This window comes from Dama dama, chromosome 5 (assembly GCF_033118175.1).
Source record: "Dama dama isolate Ldn47 chromosome 5, ASM3311817v1, whole genome shotgun sequence".
Classification (NCBI taxonomy): domain Eukaryota; kingdom Metazoa; phylum Chordata; class Mammalia; order Artiodactyla; family Cervidae; genus Dama; species Dama dama.
This window is the reverse complement of record NC_083685.1, coordinates 85,285,952-85,305,693: the sequence shown is the minus strand read 5'-3', so window position 1 is coordinate 85,305,693 and position 19,742 is coordinate 85,285,952. Positions and strand designations below refer to the sequence as shown.

General features: G+C 50.3%; 1 protein-coding gene and 1 non-coding gene across 4 annotated transcripts; one reads left to right on the top strand and one right to left on the bottom strand.

The window, feature by feature from the left end:
- Nucleotides 1-1,660: 1,660 nt before the first annotated feature.
- On the bottom strand, nucleotides 1,661-18,999 carry RAD51D (RAD51 paralog D). 3 transcript variants are annotated; one of them, XM_061142784.1, is made up of 10 exons: nucleotides 18,723-18,998; nucleotides 18,394-18,455; nucleotides 18,088-18,206; nucleotides 13,470-13,551; nucleotides 13,076-13,210; nucleotides 12,461-12,556; nucleotides 9,909-9,999; nucleotides 9,711-9,781; nucleotides 5,918-6,082; nucleotides 1,661-5,753 (listed from the first exon to the last, which is right to left on the bottom strand). In XM_061142784.1, exons 1-10 carry the CDS (start codon nucleotides 18,802-18,804, stop codon nucleotides 5,640-5,642), a joined length of 1,017 nt encoding a protein of 338 aa, XP_060998767.1. In that variant the 5' UTR covers nucleotides 18,805-18,998; the 3' UTR covers nucleotides 1,661-5,639. The 3 variants fall into 3 exon arrangements, with proteins under 3 accessions (XP_060998767.1, XP_060998768.1, XP_060998769.1); XM_061142785.1 differs by having other exon boundaries at nucleotides 18,394-18,434; XM_061142786.1 differs by lacking the exons at nucleotides 9,711-9,781; nucleotides 9,909-9,999 and having other exon boundaries at nucleotides 18,723-18,999.
- On the top strand, nucleotides 7,431-7,557 carry LOC133058188 (small Cajal body-specific RNA 11). Its single transcript, XR_009693294.1, has one exon. It is a non-coding gene; the product is annotated as a small Cajal body-specific RNA 11 (non-coding RNA).
- Nucleotides 19,000-19,742: the final 743 nt, after the last annotated feature.

The following is a 19,742-nucleotide window of genomic DNA, read 5'->3' as shown; positions in this document are numbered from 1 at the left end:
CCCGTGATTAAGGCACATCTATTCCCCACCCAAACTCTCCTTCTCTTGATGATGTTATCATAGAAAGTTAACAGGTCCAGAACAAGGATGGGGTGAGACCCAGAGATGTCTTTTTGTGAGCTTAGTTTTTAAGCTTAAGTGCACAGTTCCGAAAGGGAGTGCACTTAGCCACTGATGGGCCTGATAATTGGAGTCAGAATTCATGACATCCTGTGGAAATCACTTTTTCTGGGCCCTCTGGTCCATATTACAGCTAAATCATTGAAATGCTGCTAACTAATATGCGTGTCACTAAAGCAAGGAGAAGCTCAGAGTTGCATTTACCCACACACCTCCTTTCTCCACCTTTCATATTATCACCATCATTATTTTTCATCTTTATCGTGCCCTTCCGCAGAGGCACTCCATAATGTACCCGTTGTGCAAGTAATCTGAAATCCTTTTCAGCAAGCAATAGTATTTAGTAGTAATAAAACACTAATTTGTCTACCAAGTGACATATTTATAGGAGCTGTTTACTTTGACGTATTTTTATTATTTCTACTCATTTGCTAAGTACTTTTCGATACATATTTATGAAGCACGTACATTTCCCCAAACAGCAGTGAAAAAATAAATCTTATTATTTCTTGTATTAGTAGCAGAGTGGCTTGTAAGTCCTAGAGTCTTCATTTTTGTTAGGTTTGGCAAGAACTGGAAGAATTAATGGTGATTGAGCACCTACTATGTGCCAGACTCTGCGGCAAGCACTTTACATAAATTATCTGTTTCATTTCCCTGAGACATTTATTTTACCAATGAGGAAAATGTAATTCCTCTGCAACATATATTTTATCAATAAGCCAGAGACATTACCTTGTCCAGGTAATTTAGCCAGGAAAAGTCCAGCAGGGTTTTGAGTCTAGATTTTCTCCTGACTCCAAAATCCCAATGGAGAAGGAAATGGCAGCCCACTCCAGGATTCTTGCCTGGACAATCCCATGGACAGAGGAGCCTGGTGGGTTGTAGTCCATGGGATCACAGGAGTCAGACACAACTTAGTGACTAAGCTATCAAAATCCCAAATTATCACTCCATTTTACCAGCCCCCTCTTAAATTCTCTGGACCAATAAGTTTTGTAAAATATAAACTATTGCTTTCTGAGAGAGGTGGTGTAGGTTATCCCAGAATGGAACACTAAAGTGACCAATAGACACAGGATGCTAACTCCAATTTTTCTACTGGAAATTATCCTCTGACTGAATTACTCCCTAAGAAATCAACAGTAGGGTGTTTGCCAAAACGAAGGGCTGATACAAGGGTTCGACTCAGGACTTCCCTGGCTGTCCAGTGGTTAAAAATCCACCTGCCAACGCAGGGGACATGGGTTTGATCCCTAGTCCGGGAAGATCCCACATACCACGGGGCAACCAAACCCGTGTGCTACAACTACTAAGCCTACCCTCTAGAGCCCATGCGCCACGAGAGAGGCCACCACAGTGAGAAACCTGCACACAACTAGATACTAGTGCCTGCTCGTGGTGACTGGAGAACACCCATATGCAGCAACGAAGACCCAATACAGCCAAAAATTAAATAAATAAGAGTTTTCAGGGGACAGTGCAAATGTGGGACCCTTGTTCAAATAGTAATAAGAATTTCTGAACGGCAACAGAAAAGCATTTTTTAATTAATTTTTATTGGAGTAGAGTTGCTTTCCCTGGAGCAGGGCATGGCAACCCACTCCAGTATTCTTGCCTAGAGAATCCTATGGACAGAGGAGCCTGGAGGGCTACAGTCCATGGGGCCGCAAAGAGTCAGACACAACTGAAGCCACTCAGCACGCATGCATAGCTACTTTACAATGTGCTTCTACTGATAGTTTCTACTGCAAAGTGAAGAGCTATACATATACATATATCCTCTCCTTTGGGGATTTCCTTCCCACTGAGGTCACCACAGAGAATCAAGTAGAGTTCCCTCTGCTATACAGGAGGTTCTCATTAGTTATCTATTTTATACACAGTATCAATCGTGTTTATATGTCAACCCCAATCTCCCAATTCCTCCCACCCACTTGTTCCCCCTTCGATATCCATACATCTGTCTCTGCTTGGCAAATATCACCTATACCATTTTTCTAGATTCTAAATGTGTTAATATACAATATTTGTTTTTCTCTTTCTGCTTTACTTCACTCCATATGACAGTCTCTAGGTCCATCCATGTCTCGGCAAATGGTCCAGCCTTGTTCCCTTTTTTGGCAGAGTACTGTTCCCTTGTGTCCATGTACCGTGTCTTCTCCAGCCATTCCTGCTGATGGACAGCAGAGCTTTAAACTAAGCCAAGGGCTCTGTGCAGCCGCACTGGTCACACGACCACGAAGCTGGCCTTGTAGACAGGAGGAAGCAGTCTCCAGTTCCTCCCAGGTATCCCAAGCCTTTCAAGCAATAGGAAAGTGAGGGCCTATGATATGCCTGGGGAAGTATCTGGCATTTTACATAAGCTATATGTCCCTAAAGCAATTCTATGCAATAGGTATTATCTTCCCCCTTTCCCCAGTGGATGAAACTAAGGTTTAAAGAGGCGGATTGATCCAATGGCATACAGTAAGTGTCAGAGCTAAGACCAAGTTAGATGAGATGGAAATCTTGTTCCTTGACTTTGTATCCTTCTCAGCATATACCTACTGTCTTCCTGCAAACCCCCAGCTTATGTTGAGACTCTTACACCCAGAAACTAGGCAAGCAGGGAAGAGCTAGGATTCAAAAGCTACTCAAGGAGTGAAGTTTATGCCCAGGTGAAGTGCACTTGTTCAGCTCCGAGATGCACTGAATAAGAGGTGGACAGGACTTCCCTGGTGGTCCCGTGGTTACGACTCTGCTCTCCCAATGCAGGGGGCCTGGGTTTGATCCCTGGTCAGGGAACTAGATCCCACATGCCACGACTAAGACCCAGGGCTCGTTGTGAGGGGCAAGTCCTGTAGGAATGTCACGGGTAGTCTGGAGCAACAGTGAACGGTGCTCCTCCTCGTGGCCAGAGAGGCTGCCTGGGTGAGGCTGTGTGGCTGGAAAAAGTCCCCACCAAGGGCAGAGCTGTACCAATTGAAAACCAAAGGCAACGTGGACACAGAATCCTGGCTGAGGAATTGACAGAGTCCTAGGTTCCAGTCCCTGTTCTGCCATGGGGACTGTCATTTCTGCTCTTGGACCTCACTTTCCTTCTCGGCTAAATGACAAGATGGGGCATATGGTCTTTATTTATTTGGCTGCCTCATGTCTTAGATGCAGCATGTGGACCTTTGTTGTGGTACAGGCTTCAGTGCCCTGCAGCATGTGGGATCTTAGTTCCTCGACCAGGGATCGAACCTGCGTCCCTTCCATTGGAAGACTGATTCTCAACCACCACACCACCAGGGAAATCCCAGGGCATATGATCTTTACGGGCCTCTCAAATCTACAATTCTGGGGTCCTGAGTCAGGGACGAGGCACCTGACACCACATAAAGGAAATATGGCAGATGTGCCCAGGGCAGAGATGGCAACCAGGCTCCACCTTGAACATCAATTTCAACTGACTGGTGGTGGCTGCCTGGAGTGTCACGTGGAGAAAAACTAAAATTGCAAAGGCCTCTGAGCTCAGCAAAAGAGAATGCTTGATTTATTGCTGATGCCTGCGTGGGTTCAAGATTCCCAAATGGTACAAGTGACAGGGATGTGCCATCCCCAGCTTAACATTTTGTTTCCTACTATAGCTGCAACTAGCTTCCCAGGTGGCGCTAGTCATAAAGAATCTGCTTGCTAATATAGGAGATGTAAGAGACAGGAGTTCAGTCCTGGGGTCAGGAAGATCCCTTTGGAAATGGCAACCCACTCTAGTATTCTTGCCTTGAGAATCCCATGGACAGAGGAGCCTGGTGGGCTACAGTTCACAGGGTTGCAAACAATCGGACACGACTGAGGCGACTTAGCATGTATGCACAAGGCTGCCACTATGCACCCACTGCTCCTAGTAAGGAGGCTGCAGGTTCATTTCTCCCGAGAGCCTGTGGAAGCACCAGCGCCAGGGTTCCTCCAGTCTTGGCTCACCAAGCCTGTCCTCACTCAGGCAGATACCCTCGGGGGCTGGGTTGCCACTTGCAACCTTTTATCCCTCCTGTGCTCATCATCTGTAAATGTTATTATCTTCTGCCTCTAACTCTGACCCCCTTTCCTGCAGCCAAGACACAACTAATTAACTACACAACAGGCTCTCAAATGGAGAAAGGCTACCTTCCTTTAAAAACATGTGGTCAGTAAACAATCCTGATCATGTTCTGCCTTTGATTTCCCCTTCCCTGCTGTCTTCCCCTCCACCCAGCCGGGGCTCCAGCTCGCAGAGAGATGGTCACAGCACCCGTAACAGACCAGGGCGGGGCGGGGGGATTATTTCATACGCTGTGTTACAGCTGGCAGGAAGAGAGGGGTAATTACATTGCATCTTGGAGCCACCGGCAATGAATTTCTGCATAAAGGACTAGATTTGCTGTGTATTATTTACGCCAGCATCAATTTTCCCAGCTGGCTCTATTGACTGTGCAAATTCTCCCCTGTTTATGGGCAAGGCCATGGTTCAGCATCTCAGCTCACTCTCGCGGGGGAGGGGCCCCCCAGGGCCCCACGCACATTAAACAGGCAGCTGGATTCACCAGGGCCAGGTCACATCTTCCCTTCCTCTTAGATTATATCCCTGGGACTGCAGTGAGCTCCCGGTCTCACCTGGTCACGGCGATGCATGCAGGTGTGTGAAACCAAATTGACAAGAGGGAAAGAGGAACAGGGGTTCTCTGGGGGGCCTCACTCGGGGAAACTGAAAAACCACCGTCTGGGGGAAGACAGATGGCTCTGCAGCTCAGTGAATTTCTTTTGTATTAATGTTTTAAAGAGCAGGATCTAGATAAGGAAGAGTTTTGGCACTAGTGGTAAAGAATCTGCCCGCCAACACAAGAGATGCCAAGAGACACGGGTTCGATTTCTGGGTTGGGAAGATCCCCTGGAGGAGGAAATGACAACCCGCTCCAGTATTCTTGCCTGGAAAATTCCATGGACAGAGGAGCCTGGTGGGCTACAATTCATGGGGTCGCAAAGAGTCAGACACGGCTGAGCACACACACATGGGTTGCATTTACAAGGTTACTTCACCTGGTAAGTCAAAGTCAGAGTTAAGGGGAAAGGAGCCCCATCTTACAGATGGAAAAACAGAGGGAAAGGGAAAAAAAAAAAAAAAAAAAAGGGAAACAAAGGCAAGCCAGAGGCCTCAAGCTCAGTCACTGTGTCAGGGTGGAGGGTAGGACAGTGATGTGCAGGGTTAATCCATCCAGGCACCAGGGTGCCTCTTGAGAGATGCCCAAGTCCATGAACCCGGCTCCCGCTGGAAACACACATGGTAGATACAAGGGATGAAAACCTGGTACCAGCACGAATTTCTGGGTCCTTCCACAACAGCATCCTCTCTTGCCAGTAGTGCTGTGTTTCTGGGGAGAGGAGCTGAGGGCTGAGATGGCTTCTGGGCGAGACAGTGTCTCTAGCGCCCCAGGGGCTGCCGGCAGCGAGCAGCAGGCATTACTGTGCAGGTGAGTTGGGGGCCTTGCGGCCTGTCCCTTTCCCCATCAACAGCACCATCACGTGTGATCTCGCGGGAACACTGGGCTCTGCTCCCAGTGTCCTTTGTGATCTCCCTGGAACGCTGGGGTCCCCCAGCTCCCTAAGTCCACCGTCTCCTGGCAACCTGTTGGCTGGAAGAAGACAGGAGGGAAGCGTCAGTGTTTGAGTTGAGCAGCCCACGTGGGTAGCTTCTTTGGCTGCAGGGTCTCAGCCTTCAGGAATTCACAGACATCTGCAGGCATGGAAGCCACCCTCAAGGGCCTGGATTCCTGGCTTTCCCCTGGGGCCGGCTCACCAGACGGGGGGATTTGGTCAGACACGCCACGCGCCAGCTGCCCAGAGCTCCTGAGCCTTGGGCGCTGTCCAGGAGAAGCCGGGTGCTGGGCACGAAGCTCCAGGAGCGTCCCAGGGCGGGTTTGAGCTGCCCGCTGTCCCTGTCTCGGGTCGTGTGATTGGTCACCTGCGGCAGAAAGAGTCAAAGGCTTATAGACCCGTAATGCTGGGACATTTGCTCCTATGGCTTCATTTTACAGATGGGAAAGCTGAGGCCAGGTACAAGGAAACGACTTCCCCAAGGCTCCATGACTTATTACCAGTCTGGAGTCAGAACCTTGGGCTCCTGACTTGCACAGAGCTCTTGCCACTTAACCATGATGCCGGGACTTCCCTGGTGCTCCGTGGTTAAGAATCTGCCTGCCAGTGCAGGGGACATGGGTTTGAGCCCCGGTCCAGGAAGATTTCACATGCCACGGGGCAGCTAAGCCCATGCACCACAACTACTGAGTCTTTGCTCTAGAGCCCGTGAGCCGGAAATACTGAAGCCTGTGCACGCTAGAGCCTGTGCTCCGAAATAAGAGAAGCCACGGCAATAAGACTGCACTGCGCCCGCTCGCCGCAACCAGAGCAAGTCTGCGTGTAGCAATGAAGACCCAGCACAGCCAAAAATAAACAAATAATTAAAAATAGATAAATAAACCACAAGGCCCCACAATGGCTTGACTCCAACAAAAGGTAACAGGGCAAGTGTCTGAGGATAAGCAGGGCTGTCTGCTTAGGTCTACTACATTTCCCAGGTGGTGCTAGTGGTAAAGAATCTGCCTGCAATGCAGGAGACCTAGTTTCGATTCCTGGGTCAAGAAGAACCCCTGGAGAAGGGAATGGCTACCCATTCCAGGATTCTGGCCTGGAGAATCTCATGGACAGAGGAGCCTGTTGGGCTACACTCCAAGGGGTCCCAAAGAACTGGACGCGACTGAGCGACTTTCACTTTTCACCCTCAACTCCAGCAGACAGGCATCCTGAGACCATGTCCACCCACCCCTTTGTGTCAGGGTGTGCATCTGTGTATAGAGGTGGGAGGGGTTTGCGAAGGCAGGGGGATCCTATTTCAGTCGGTCAGCTCTACCCTGCCCAGGCTAGTCTTACGTAAGGGACTTCAACCTCACCGCATCCTCTTGAGGTTTTCCCCTTGCCCCCCCGCCCCCCAACTCCCACCCCGGGGCAGAGGCGTGGCTTGTTCATCACTGAATCTCTGCTGCCTAAGCCAGAACCTGGCACACAGCAGGCACTCACATAGATCCTACAGTCAGGAGAGGATGGCCTTGGGATCCAGTAAAATAACAAAATAATAGGAAAACAGATCCTTTTACACTGCACAAAAAGGCAGTGCCATATCTAGGCTATTTACAAATACATGTGTCCCTGACTCACTGACTGTACTTTTAGGAGTCTGAAGAAATATGAGATATACAAAGAGATTTAGATATAAGGATGTTCACTATAGTCTTATTTAAAAGGGAGGAAAACTCTTGTCCTGCCCTATGCTTTTTCTGCTCCCCTGTACTCAGTTCTAAGAGGGGAGTCCAGCAGGACACACAGCAATCTCTCTGATCTCAGTTTAGGATGCCGTTCTAAGAACAGGGCTGAGAGGATCATTTAACATAAATAAATAAATAAAAACTGGGACTTCCCTGGTGGTCCAGTGGTTAAGAATCCATCTTGCAATGCAGGGCATGGGTTCGATCCTTGATCTGGGAACTAAGATCCCACGTACCGCAGAGCAACCAAGCCTGTGTGCTGCAACGACTGAGCCCGCAACGCCACAACTAGAGAGCCTGCGTGCAGCAAAGAAAGGCCCCCCAGGATGCAACAAAGATCCCACGTGCTACAACTATGCCCTGACACAGCCAAGTAAATATTTTAAAAATAAATAAAATAAATAGAGGAAAACTGTTAATGACCCATAAAGTCCCCAAATCAGGAAATAAGACTGTTATGGTATTCCAGGGACTGCAAACTACTGTCCACAGGCCAAATATGGCCCCAGAAATGTTTCTGAAAATCAAGTTTTATTGGAACATAGCCATGCCCACTTGTTTAGGGATTGTCTATGGTTGCTCTCATGCAATATAGGCAGTTAAGCAGCTGTGACACAGACTATCTGACTGTAAAGCTCAAATATAGCCATCCCTCATTATCTGCAGGGGGATTGGTTCCAGGACCCTACGGATAGCAAAGCTGCGGATGCTCATCTCACATGAAAAGGTGTAGGGACTTCCCTGGTGGTGCAGCGGTTAAGAATCCACCTTCCAATGCAAGCGACACGGGTTCCATTCCTAGTCTGGGAACCAAGATCCCATGTGCCTCAGGGCAACTAAACCCCCCTGTTGCAACTAAGACCTGATACAGCCAAAAGAAATCAACAAAATGGTGTAGTTTAGTTGGCCCTGCATATCTACAGGTTCCATATTCGCAGGTTCAACTGGGGATTTGAGCAGTGGTTGGTTGAATCCACAGATGCAGAACCTATGGATAGGGAAGACCAGCTGTTTTTACTACCTGGTCCTTTAGAGAAAAAGTTGCCCCCTGTAACATGGTATTAAACAAAATAACATGCAGTCTGATTTCCCTGGTGGTCCAGTGGTTACGAATCTGCCTGCAGGGGATATGGGTTTGACTCCTGCTCTGGAAAGATTCCATATGATGCGGGGCAACTAATGCCTGGATCACAACTGCTGAGCCTGTGCTCGCGCGCCCGTGCTCCACAATAAGAGAAGTCACCACAGTGAGAAGCCCGCACACTGCGTCCAAGAGCGACCCTCACTCACCGCAACCAGAGAAAGCCCACGCCCGGCAACAAAGACCCAGCACAGCCCCCCACCCCCAAAACATGTAGCTGCTAAAAATGGCATTCTTAAAGAATCTATTAAAAGATTCGAGAAATGGTGTCCTTTAAAAAAAAAAAAAAACCACAAGATTACAGTTTAGTTGGAAAGTTGATTAAAAGTATATGTATATGGGTAGAGAAAAAAGATTCAATGAAGGTATACAAAAAAAACACTAATATGGTCTCTGTGGATGTGGAGATTGATTACAAACTGGACACTTATATTTAACTATTTTTTACCCTTTCTATGAGAAGCGTGAAGACTTTCAAAAAATTACTGCATAAGCAGAAAAAGTTACTCTAAAAGCAAAAAAGATCCCTTTTCTATGAAGCTCTGGAAAAGGTAGAGCTTCATAGAAAGGGACAGAAACAAAATCACCTTTCTGGGGCGATTGAAATATTCTGTACCTTGATCTCTTCAGATACCACTGTATCAAACCTCAAACAAAGAGAAGTTACTCTGTGTGAATTACACCTCAATAAACCTGACTTAAAGAAAGTAAAAAGAAAAACAAGACTGTCCCTGGACTTCCCTGGTGGTTCAGTGGTTAAGACTGTGCGCTTCCAATGCAGGGGGCTCAGGCTCGATCCCTGCTTACGGAACTAAATCCAGCATGCTACAACTAAAGATTCCGCACGCTGCCACTAAGTCCCAGCACAGCCAAATAATTAATTTTTTAAAAGTGTTAAAGATAACATTGCCTGATCCCCTGGCTGTTTACATGTCTGATCCCTTCACAGTCTGGCACTCTAGATGACCCACAGAAGTTGGGCTATGACCCTTTCCCAAAGGGTCACTCTGGGGGTTCAGAAGCTGCTGTTTTAAGGAAATAAAGAGCACCTAGAAAGAACACCTCCCCACTTGGCGAAGTCCAGGGAGCAGAGAGAAGGCAAGCATGGCTGGCCAAGCCCACTTCCTCACCAGCACTGCAACACTGAGGTCCCGGGCCAGGGTTTTCAGCTCTCGGGCCAGCTGCATCATCAAGGCCAAGCCTGGAGGAGAAAGAGCAAAGAGGGTGGACAGCGGGGCATTGGGGACCAGGCTGGCCAAAGACGGGACACTCCAGAGCCGGCAGGCAAGATCACGACCCTCCACCCTGCGCTCTGCCACACCACTCACCTTCCCTCTGCTGACCTCCCAGAAGTGGGGCGACCACCGCAGCGACGGAGTCCACAACCACCACCTTCAGAGTCCCAGAAGAACTGCGGACCTGGCGGGTGATGGGAAGCAGGTGCCACCAACCAGTTGGCCTCCAGGGGGCGCCCGTTACCAGACAAACCTGCTCCTCTATCAGAAACTGGTAGGAAATACCCTCTCCCACCCCAAATACAGCTAACCCCTCAATGATGGAACTCAAGCAATGCCTTCTCCCCCCACCCTCGTGTGTATGTATAACAGATTATACTGAAGACTTGGGCTTCCCTGGTGGCTCAGCTGGTAAAGAATCCGCATGCAATGCGGGAGACCTGGTTTCGATCCCTGGGTTGCGAAGATCCCCTGGAGGAGGGCATGGCAACCCACTCCAGTATTCTGGCCTGGAGAATTCCACCGACTGTATAGTCCATGGGGTTGCAAAGAGTCAGACACGACTGAGCGACTTGCACTTGCACTTTCACTGAAGACTTAGATGGACAGAGAAAGTTTAAATCACAGGGTATCAGATACTCTAAAATAATTAAATTTGAGAAATCCGTGCTCAGATCATATGGTCCCCGATCAGAAAATTTTTTCTTTCTTTTCTGTTTTTTAAAAAGATTTTTTTGATGTGAACCATTTTTAAACTTTTTATGGAGTTTCTTACAATACTGCTTCTGTTTTATGTTTTAGTTTTTTTGGCCCCGGAGGCATTGAGATATTAGCTCCTTGACCAGGGATTGAACCTGCACCCCCTGCATTGGAAGGCGAAGTCTTAACCACTGGACCACCAAGGGAGTCCCAGATGTCACTCTTTTGATTAGGCTTCAGCATATGTCAAACAGAATGCACTGCCAGCCCATGGTCACACTGTCACACTGTCACACAGGACAACCTGTTGCATTCCGCTCTCACACGTGTGCTGTCTTGCAGAAGCAAGCAGCCTTGCTGTGAACTGCTGATAAAAAGCACACGGCAGGAATAGTGGGCAGCTTTGAGGACTTGAAGATGGCCTCAGCCAACAACCAGATGCCAGCAAGAGGCTGAAACCTCTAGGAAATGAATTCTGCCAACAATCTGAATGAACTTCTAAGTGGTTCTTCCCCAGCTGAGCCTACAAATAGGAGCACAGCCCACCTACCATCTTCATCACAACCTAATGAGACCCTAAGGAGAGCACTAGGCCAAGCTGTGCCCAGACTTCTGACCTACAGAAATTGAGATAATAAATACATGTTGTTTTAAGTCATAGTTTGCAGTAACTTGCTATGCAATAATAGAATGCATATCATCGAACAGTGCTACAGTAAAAAAAAAAAAAAAGTCTTTTGACCTGGGAGTTGAGAGGCTTGGGTCATAAGCTTTGCTTTTAATGTTAAAAAAAAAAAAAAAAAAAAAAAGGTTTTTTGGCCATGAGGTATGTGGGATCTTAGTTCTCCAACCTGGGATCAAACTCATGCCCCTTGCAATGGAAGTGCAGCGTCTTAACCACTGGACCACCAGGGAAGTCCCTAAGCTTTGTTCTTATCCAAAATATGCGGTGACTGTGGGCAACTCACTGAATGTCTCTGGCCCTCACTTTGCTCAGTTCCAACAAGAGAGTCGGATTAGGTCAGGACTACTTCATGTCCCAACACATGGGGAGGCATAACCTGCTATGATTCCTATGCCAAGTATTGTTCAACCATTATATTGTCTAAAGTTTGTTAAAACGATTTATGTTACAGACAACACTAGTAACATGATATGCTTTGGGATGAGACAAAAAGTTTAAGATAAATTAAACTAGTCTAAGGTTTCTCCCAAATGTAAAGGTATATAAATCATGCACCATATCCTATCCAAGCACCTATCAGGTAGGATACCAATGCAAATTCCATTCCTAACCTCTCTCCCTTGTCAACAGGACTCTGAATGTGTTCAAGCACTGGGCAGAAAATCTCCTGACATCAGGGAAGGTGGGCCCAACCTCTGGTCTAGGACATAAAAACACAACTCAATTTTTGCCAGTTAGATGTAAAGGGAACTGGGACGTGTAATGGTGGGTTCCAGAGAAAGAGGTACAGAAAAGAGGCATCTATCACTGCCCTGGATATGGATGTGTGAAGACATGATGCTCAGAGCCATGGCAGCCACTCTGCAATCATGAGGGGGAAGAGCCAGAGAATCAGGCACACCAACCTAGAGCCCTGATTTTATGGGTGTACCAACCTCCAGACTCATGTGAGATAATTAAATGTCCTCAAGGTTCAAGTGTCTGTCAGACAGACTCTATTATTTGCAGCTGAATGGACCCAGTTGGAATGCAGAGATGAACAGGACTGATCCTTGCACTCAAGAAAGGGGCTTACCCTTTAGTGGGGAAGATGGGCATGTGAACAAGGAGGCAGAGAATTGAGGAGGGAAAGGACTGAGCACCCAGAAATCCCATTCTGGGAATGGCAGGCACAGCTAGAGTCACCCGATTGCACACCTGCCCACACGCAGACAGCATGGGTGAGCTGCGGGGAGCAGGGAGGGCAGAAGATCAGGCTCACCTGCTGGGACACAGCGCCTCGCAGGTCCTGCAGCACATCCAGCATCTGGAAGATGTCAAATGCACGCACCACCTGGATCCTCTGGAGAGCTCCTGCCTGAAGGGGCAGGAGAGAGAAGGGAGGGCCTTGGAGAAGAGGAGCCAGGGGTCACACGAGAGGAAGAGGGATTCTGCGGTTGAGAGAGAAGAGGCACTTAAGACACAAGGACTCAGGTAGAGATGGCGATGGGCTTTGTCTGATGGGCCGGTTCTCAGCATGCTGGCTGCCTGGGTGCTGAGCTGCAAAGCCAAGTCAGAGCTCTGTGGGAAGGAGTGGCAGTGATCAGCGTGTCTGCCCTGGGCAAGATACGGGGGAGAAACACAGAGGCTGGATGTGTGTCTGCCCTGAATGAGGGGATGCCAGGGGCTGGGTTTCTAGGAAGGATCCTTGTGGGTAGCATCCAACTGGGATGATGTCATAAAGGGGAGGCTTTACAATACAGGAAGCATTGGCTGAACGGCAAGTTTCAAAACCAGAAATGACTAGTCACCCAAATGGTCCAAATTCTTGCCATGTTAGATAATGGGGTCTTATGGTGTCAGAACCTCAAAAGAACCCAACCTTCCTGCCCTTTACCTGCTCCTCCTCATCCAGGGTCCTGGCCTGAAGCAGCTGGAGGATGCGGGAGGCTGTAAGCCCTCCATTGGAATCAATGTAGAGGACGTTCTGCTGCAGGCCATGGGCCACGTTTGCTGCCACACAAAGACATACCTGAGTAGAGAGACAGGCCATTGGGTGAACCTGAGCCCTCAAGAAGGGCCCAGAATGGGAGCCCCCCACCCCACCAAATCTCATCCAGATCCCAGAGGCATGAATGGGCCCCAAGACGCAAGTTCAAGTCCCGCTCCTCACCACCCAGCTTCTCTCTTCCAAGCTCTGAAATCACAGGATGCTGGCAGAAGCTTCCCCAGAGATCCAGGACTATGCATCCACCTTCCCCAACCCTCCTGGCTGCTGGCTGCAGGTGTACCTGGGTTTTGCCGCTACCCGGGGCGCCTACAATTTCAGTCACTTCTCCAGTGTAGAGACCAGCATCTAGCAGTTTGTCCAGGCTGACGGCAGAAGAGGAGGGCAGAGCATCAACCGAAGGGCTTGGAGGGGAGGGAGGAGAGGAGGGGAGGAGGAACAGCAAGACATTCCTTCCAAGCGCTGTTCTGTTCAGAGACGTTCTGACATCTCTGGCCAGGAGGCTTCTCCTTGTGGAGTCTCCTTTGGGGAAAGCCGGCACGGCCGAGTGTTTCCCCTCTGGCCCCTCATCCTTTCACTCTCGCCTTAAAGATCACCTCTGGGTAATCACTCCTCTGCGGAGGTCTCTTCGCTGCCCCATTCAATGGTTCTCCTCTCAATCTCCATCGCAGCCCCTGCTGGGTTTCCTCGATAGCACGGCCCATAATTTGTCATGTTTTAAAACTCTGAAATAATTATAGATTCACAGGAAGTTGCAAAAACAAACAACGTGTAGTGAGGTCCCGTGTAACCCTTCAGCTGGCTTCCACTAAGGTAGCATCTTTTACGCTAGGATGTATTGTACTACATCTTAGCGCAACATCGAAAAACAACACCGGTGCGGTCCAGAGCTGCACCTGCTTTCCTTCTACGTGTCTTCACGTGTACAGTTCTGTCGTTTCATCCCACATGTGGCTTTATGGAACCACTGCAGTCAAGACAGAGCATTTCCATCGCCGCAGGGCTCCCTGGGCCACCCTTTTATAACCACACCCCCACCCATTCACCCCTAAATCCCTAGCCAGCCCCTGGCAACTGCTTAATCTGTTCTCCATTATTATCATGTTATTTCAAAAATGTTGACTTCCCTGATGGTCCAGGGGTTAAGACTCTGCGCTCCCAATGCAGGGGGCACAGGTTCCATACCTGGTCAGGGAACTAAGATCTCACATGGCGTGGCCGGAAAACAAAGAATTTCTAAAGAGACCCAAGCATGAATATTTCTTAAGCTTCCCAAATGATTCTAATGAGCAGCCTGGGCTAAACCACAGGTCTGGACTCTACAGTCAAGAATCAATCACATTCCTGGCCATGAGGATCTTCATAAGGAATTCCCAAATCCACCTTGACATGGATAGACCCCCCCACCACCTGCCTTTTGGAACAGAAGTACAACTGAGCCTAACCCCTTGTTTTGAACACAAGTGCTGTCTGGAATTTATCCTCCACCTTCCCCCCTGACTGGTTTTCATTCATTCTTTCAGTCACTCATTCAAACATCATCTGACTGTCTCACATTTCCTAAAGGCCTTTTTCTAAAACAAGGGGGAGGCAGAGATGAACAAGACACAGCTCTGGCCTTCAAGGAACCACCTATCTCCCCCAGTCAATACAGCTGCTTCCGAGGCTTGCTGCCTGCTCTCCCACTTGTAAGATGCCCCCAGCACTACAGGCGGTGAGAAGATCTACAGCAGAGGGACGTCCCTGGCAGTCCAGGGGTTAAGACTCCTTGCTTCCAAGGCAAGAGGCTCAAGTTCAGCCTCTGGTTGGGGAACTAAGATCCCACATGATAAATGGCATGTCCAAAAAAAAAAAAAAAAAGCCCAATAAAAAAACAGAGAAACCTGCTTCATTTGGGTTAACCAGCATTTTGTGAGCTGTTGACTACAGAACTCCCCTCCCCTCCCATGTCAGAGTAATACCCATCAGGTGTCCAAAGACCACTGTGACAAAGGCTAGAAACCTAGAGGTCATCTTTGATTTGCCACTTTTGTATCCCCCCAGCAGGAACGCTTACAGCATTTCTTCAATTTGCCTCCTGCTGTCACCCGCCCCAGATCTGCTCACAACACCCTCCCCTGCTGTATCCTCCTGGGCCTCTCCTGCCAGCCTCCCCTGCCCCATCCACCCCGCCCACCTCCACCGTGCCTGTAACTCTACTTTCATGACATAGCCTCCTGCCTGGAGAGAGCAACAGGGCAGATGCCTTAGAGCTGAGTTCTTAGGCTTAGCAGTGTGACAGGTGTGACCTCAAGGGCCTGGTCTGCCACTTACTCACTGCGGGATCTTTTTTTCTTCCCCTTTGGCTGTGCCACCCAGCTTGTGGGATCTTAGTTTCCGAAAAGTGAAGTTGTAAAGTGAAAGTGAAGTTACTCAGTCGTGTCCGACTCTTTGTGACCCCATGGACTGTAGCCTACCAGGCTCCTCCATCCATGGGATTTTCCAGGCAAGAGTACTGGAGTGGGTTGCCATTTCCTTCTCCAGGGGATCTTCCCGACTCAAGGATCAAACACAGGTCACCCGCATCGTAGGCAGATGCTTTACCGTCTGAGCCACCAGGGAAGTCACCTTAGTTTCCGAACCAGGGATCAAACTGCAGTGGAAGCACGGGAGTCGTAATCACGGGACCACCTGGGAAATCCCTAGCTGGGGGATCTTGAGCAAGTCTCTTAACCTGAGTCCCAGTTTCCTTATCTACAGGATTATGGCTTTCATTTCTTTTTAAAGAATTTTTTATGTGAATGAACCATTTTTAAAGTCTCCACTGAATGTGCTACAACATTGCTTCTGCTTTATGATTTGGTTTCTTGGCCGCAAGGCATGTGGGGTCTTAGCTGCCCGACCAGGGATCAAACCTGCACCCCCTGCATTGGAAGGTGCAGTCTTAACCACTGGACCGCCAGCGAGGTCCCAGGGTGGTGATTTTCATAGCCACAGGCTCACTGTAGTTGTGAAAGTGTTAGTCGCTCAGTTGTGTCTGCCTCTTTGTGACCCCATGGACTGCAGCCCACCAGGCTCCACTGTCCATGGGATTCTCCAAGCAAAAACATTGGAGTAGGTTGCCATTTTCTTCTCCAGGGGCTCTTCCTGACCCAGGGATTGAACCCACATCTCCTGCGTCTCTTGCACTGCAGGCAGATTCTTTATCCACCGAGCCATCGGGGAAGTAGATGTGAAGATAAATGAAATAATGTACCTAGAGTGACAGTGCCTGCTTCCTGATGAGCACTCCGAGAAGGCCCATCCATTCCTCACTGCACAGAGCGGTCCTGAACCTCTCTGATCTCCTCTGTAGTGACCCATGGTGGCTGCCATCCTGCCAGTTTACCACCTGACTACTCTCTCTGTATTTTATAAACTCTGGTTTTATAAACTCCCAAAGGTCAAGCCTGCTTCCTTTTAATCACCCCCTCCTTAGCTGCTTGCAGGCATGCTCACACCTCTCTCGTGTCCACCTGCTCTTCTCCACCCAGTGGACCCCAGCCTCCTTAAGGGCAGGGGCCTCACCCATACCCATACCATCTGCACATCTCTGGTACCCATGCTTAACACTGGCTAGTGCCTGATGAATGACAGACCTGAACCCTCAACCCAGGGAAAGCAAGCACTGTTATGTGAACCCTGCCAAGAGAACATGTTATGGAAACAGCGAGGGCCAAACCGATCCAAAGACCTTTGTGGTGGCAGAGTTCTTTATCAAATTCCACACAAGCAGGCCAGGGAAGAGGTCAGACTCCCTTGGCCAGAAGCCGCCTGTTTTCTTCCAACTCTTTCTCTCTCCAAACATGGCAGAAGGAAACTACTCTCACCCCCTCCTGCTACAGTCTACAAGGAATGAACCAAGTTCAGGAATAAGTACCCCAGGGCTGGAGCCCCACCACTGCCCCTAGCTCCTCCTGTGCTAAACTCAAGTGCGGTTAATAATCACGAACTCACAGGACTCACAGGGTCACGAAGAGATCATACAACCTATTGTATAGCCTTGTTGTTATTCGGTTGCCCAGTTGTGTCTGACTCTTTGCGGCCCCGTGGACTGCAGCATGCCAGGCCTTCCTGTCCTTCATTGTCTCCGGAAGTTTGCCCAAGTTCATGTTCATTGCATCGGTGATGTCATCTAACCATCTCATCCTCTGATGCCCTCTTTTCCTTCTGCCTTCAATCTTTCCCAGAATCAGGGGTTTGCATCAGATGACAAAATACTGGAATTTCAGCTTCAGCATCGGTCCTTCCGACAAATATTCAGGGTTGATTTCCCTTAAGATTGACTGGTTCGATCTCCTTGCTGTCCAAGGGACTCTCAGAAGTCTTCTCCAGCACCAGAGTTTGAAGGCAGCAATTCTTCACTGCTCCAGTGTATAACCTACTACGTGTCAATGGCTGGTACTTAACCTAGTCCTGCCACACTCTCTTGCCCCATCCATCCTTAAATGGATGGGGAGGTAGGGCCAGAGAAGAGCTGCCCCGATTTGCTGAATAATAATGAAATACTGACATCTTGTGTTTCAGTGGTTCTCAACCAGCTGCAATTTTGCCCCCAACCCACCCAGAGGTCACAGCTGGAGACATTTTTGACTATCAGACAAGGGGAGAAGGGAGGTGCTACTGGTATCTAGCAGGCAGAGGCCAGGGAAGCTGCCAAACAACCTACTCTACACGCAGGACAGGTCCCCCCCAATAATTCTGCCTCCCCAAAAGTTAGGAGTTACGAGAAACCTTATAAGATAAGAGCAGTCAGAAGTCCTGGCTGTCCTCAGCACTGTCTGAAAGACAGATGCTGGCTCCAGACTCCAGCATCCAAAGCCCAGCTAGAGGCAGTCAGGTCGCCCTGCCTCTGACCTGGTCCCACACGTACACACACAAACCTTCCAACGCCGGTGGACAGGATGGCCGTGGAGGTCTTCAGTTCCTCGTAGAGATCAGCGCCATTGAAGGGGAAAGCCGAGAACTGAGCCAACAGCACCCGTCTCAGGGCGACCAGGGCCTGCGGAAGGGGCGGGGCGGCTCAGGATCCGGGCTGCAGCAGCCCAAAAGTATTCGGCAACGATACGTCAAAAGAGCGGGCCTCCCGGGGTCTCAGACGCCGCAGCTATCAATCTTTAGGAACCCCTCTGCTCGGGGATAGGCATTTAGAGGCACCCAGGTGTGGAGCGTGGAGGCGGTCAGCTCACCTTGTAAGACAGGCCACATTTCTGGGCGACCTCCTCCAGATCTGCAGAAACCAGGTCAACCACTGAAAACGAAACACGTGGGGCTGATGGGCAGGGAGGGAGGCCCGGGACGTCCGGCACTCGACTTTCCCGTGCCCGCGCGGACTGGCGGAGCCGTGGGACCCGGCGCGGGGCCGGGCACACTGTGGGAAGGTTCTACCCTCCCAGGGGCGTGGCTCGCCCACGCCCACGTTTCCGGGCTCCCCGGGGGCGCAGGAGGGAGGGGAAGGGCCCCTCCGGGTGTGCCGGGGCCGGCCGTGTGGCCCGCACTGGCGCGCGCCCGCGGTCACCTGTCTTGATCCCGCGGCTCCGCAAGATCTGGACCATGTCCTGAGTGAGGCCCGGGCACAGTCCCGCCCGGAGCACGCCCATGTTCCCCGGGAGCCTGGGGCCGCTGGTCCTGGGGGCACCCGCGGGGCTCTCTCCAGTCGCCTCCCCGTCCCCCCGCCCCCCGGCGCCCCTTTCTGGACGGGCGAGGAATGCAGGAGGCAGCGACCGCGCGGAGAAGGCGGGCCCTTCGGGAGCTCTGGCTCCCAGGGCCAGCCCGCCCCGGCCGCGCCGCCGCTTCCGGCTTCCAGGCGCCAGGACCCGGCCTGCGGCGCCACCTGCCGGCCGCGGCGCGGACGCGCGGGCCGGGAGGTCTGGGCGGAGACGGCGCGGGCGGCACGGAGCCGGGCTCCCAGCGCGGAGGTCACCGCGCCCGGCTCGGCGGCTCAGCGCCCGCGTGCGCCTCCGCCTTCTCCCGGGCCACGCCTCCCCCCCCCCCCCCCCCCCCCAGTGCAGCTTTCGGTTCTGAACGCTGAGCCAGAACGTTCGATCGGATCGACCATCCCTACGCCCAGGGACCTACCTGTTAGCGAAGGAAGGCAGTAAAGAGCAAATCAAATAAATCAGATAATTACCGAGATTATGATGGCTGCTAAAAAGCAGCAGAGCACAAAGAGGGCATCTGCTTCTCTAGTTTGCAAATAAAAGAATTTTTACACATACAACGATAAAACCCCTGAGTGTATAGAACACACACACACACGGATTTTAAGCGTCCTTGGCTGGACCTCATCCTCTGGAAAAAAGAAAACAACTTTACAAGGTTAGCTCCGCACAGTCTAGTGAGGTGGTGGTGGTGGTGGTGGTCTGGTCGCTAAGTCGGGTCCGACTCTTGCGACCCCACGGACTTGCGAGCCCTCCAGGCTCTTCTGTCCATGGGATTCTCCAGGCCAGAACCCTGGAGTGGGTTGCCATTTCCTTCATCTAGTGAGGTAGGTGCTATGTTTATCCCTGTTTTCCAGATGAGCGAACTGAGGCTCGGA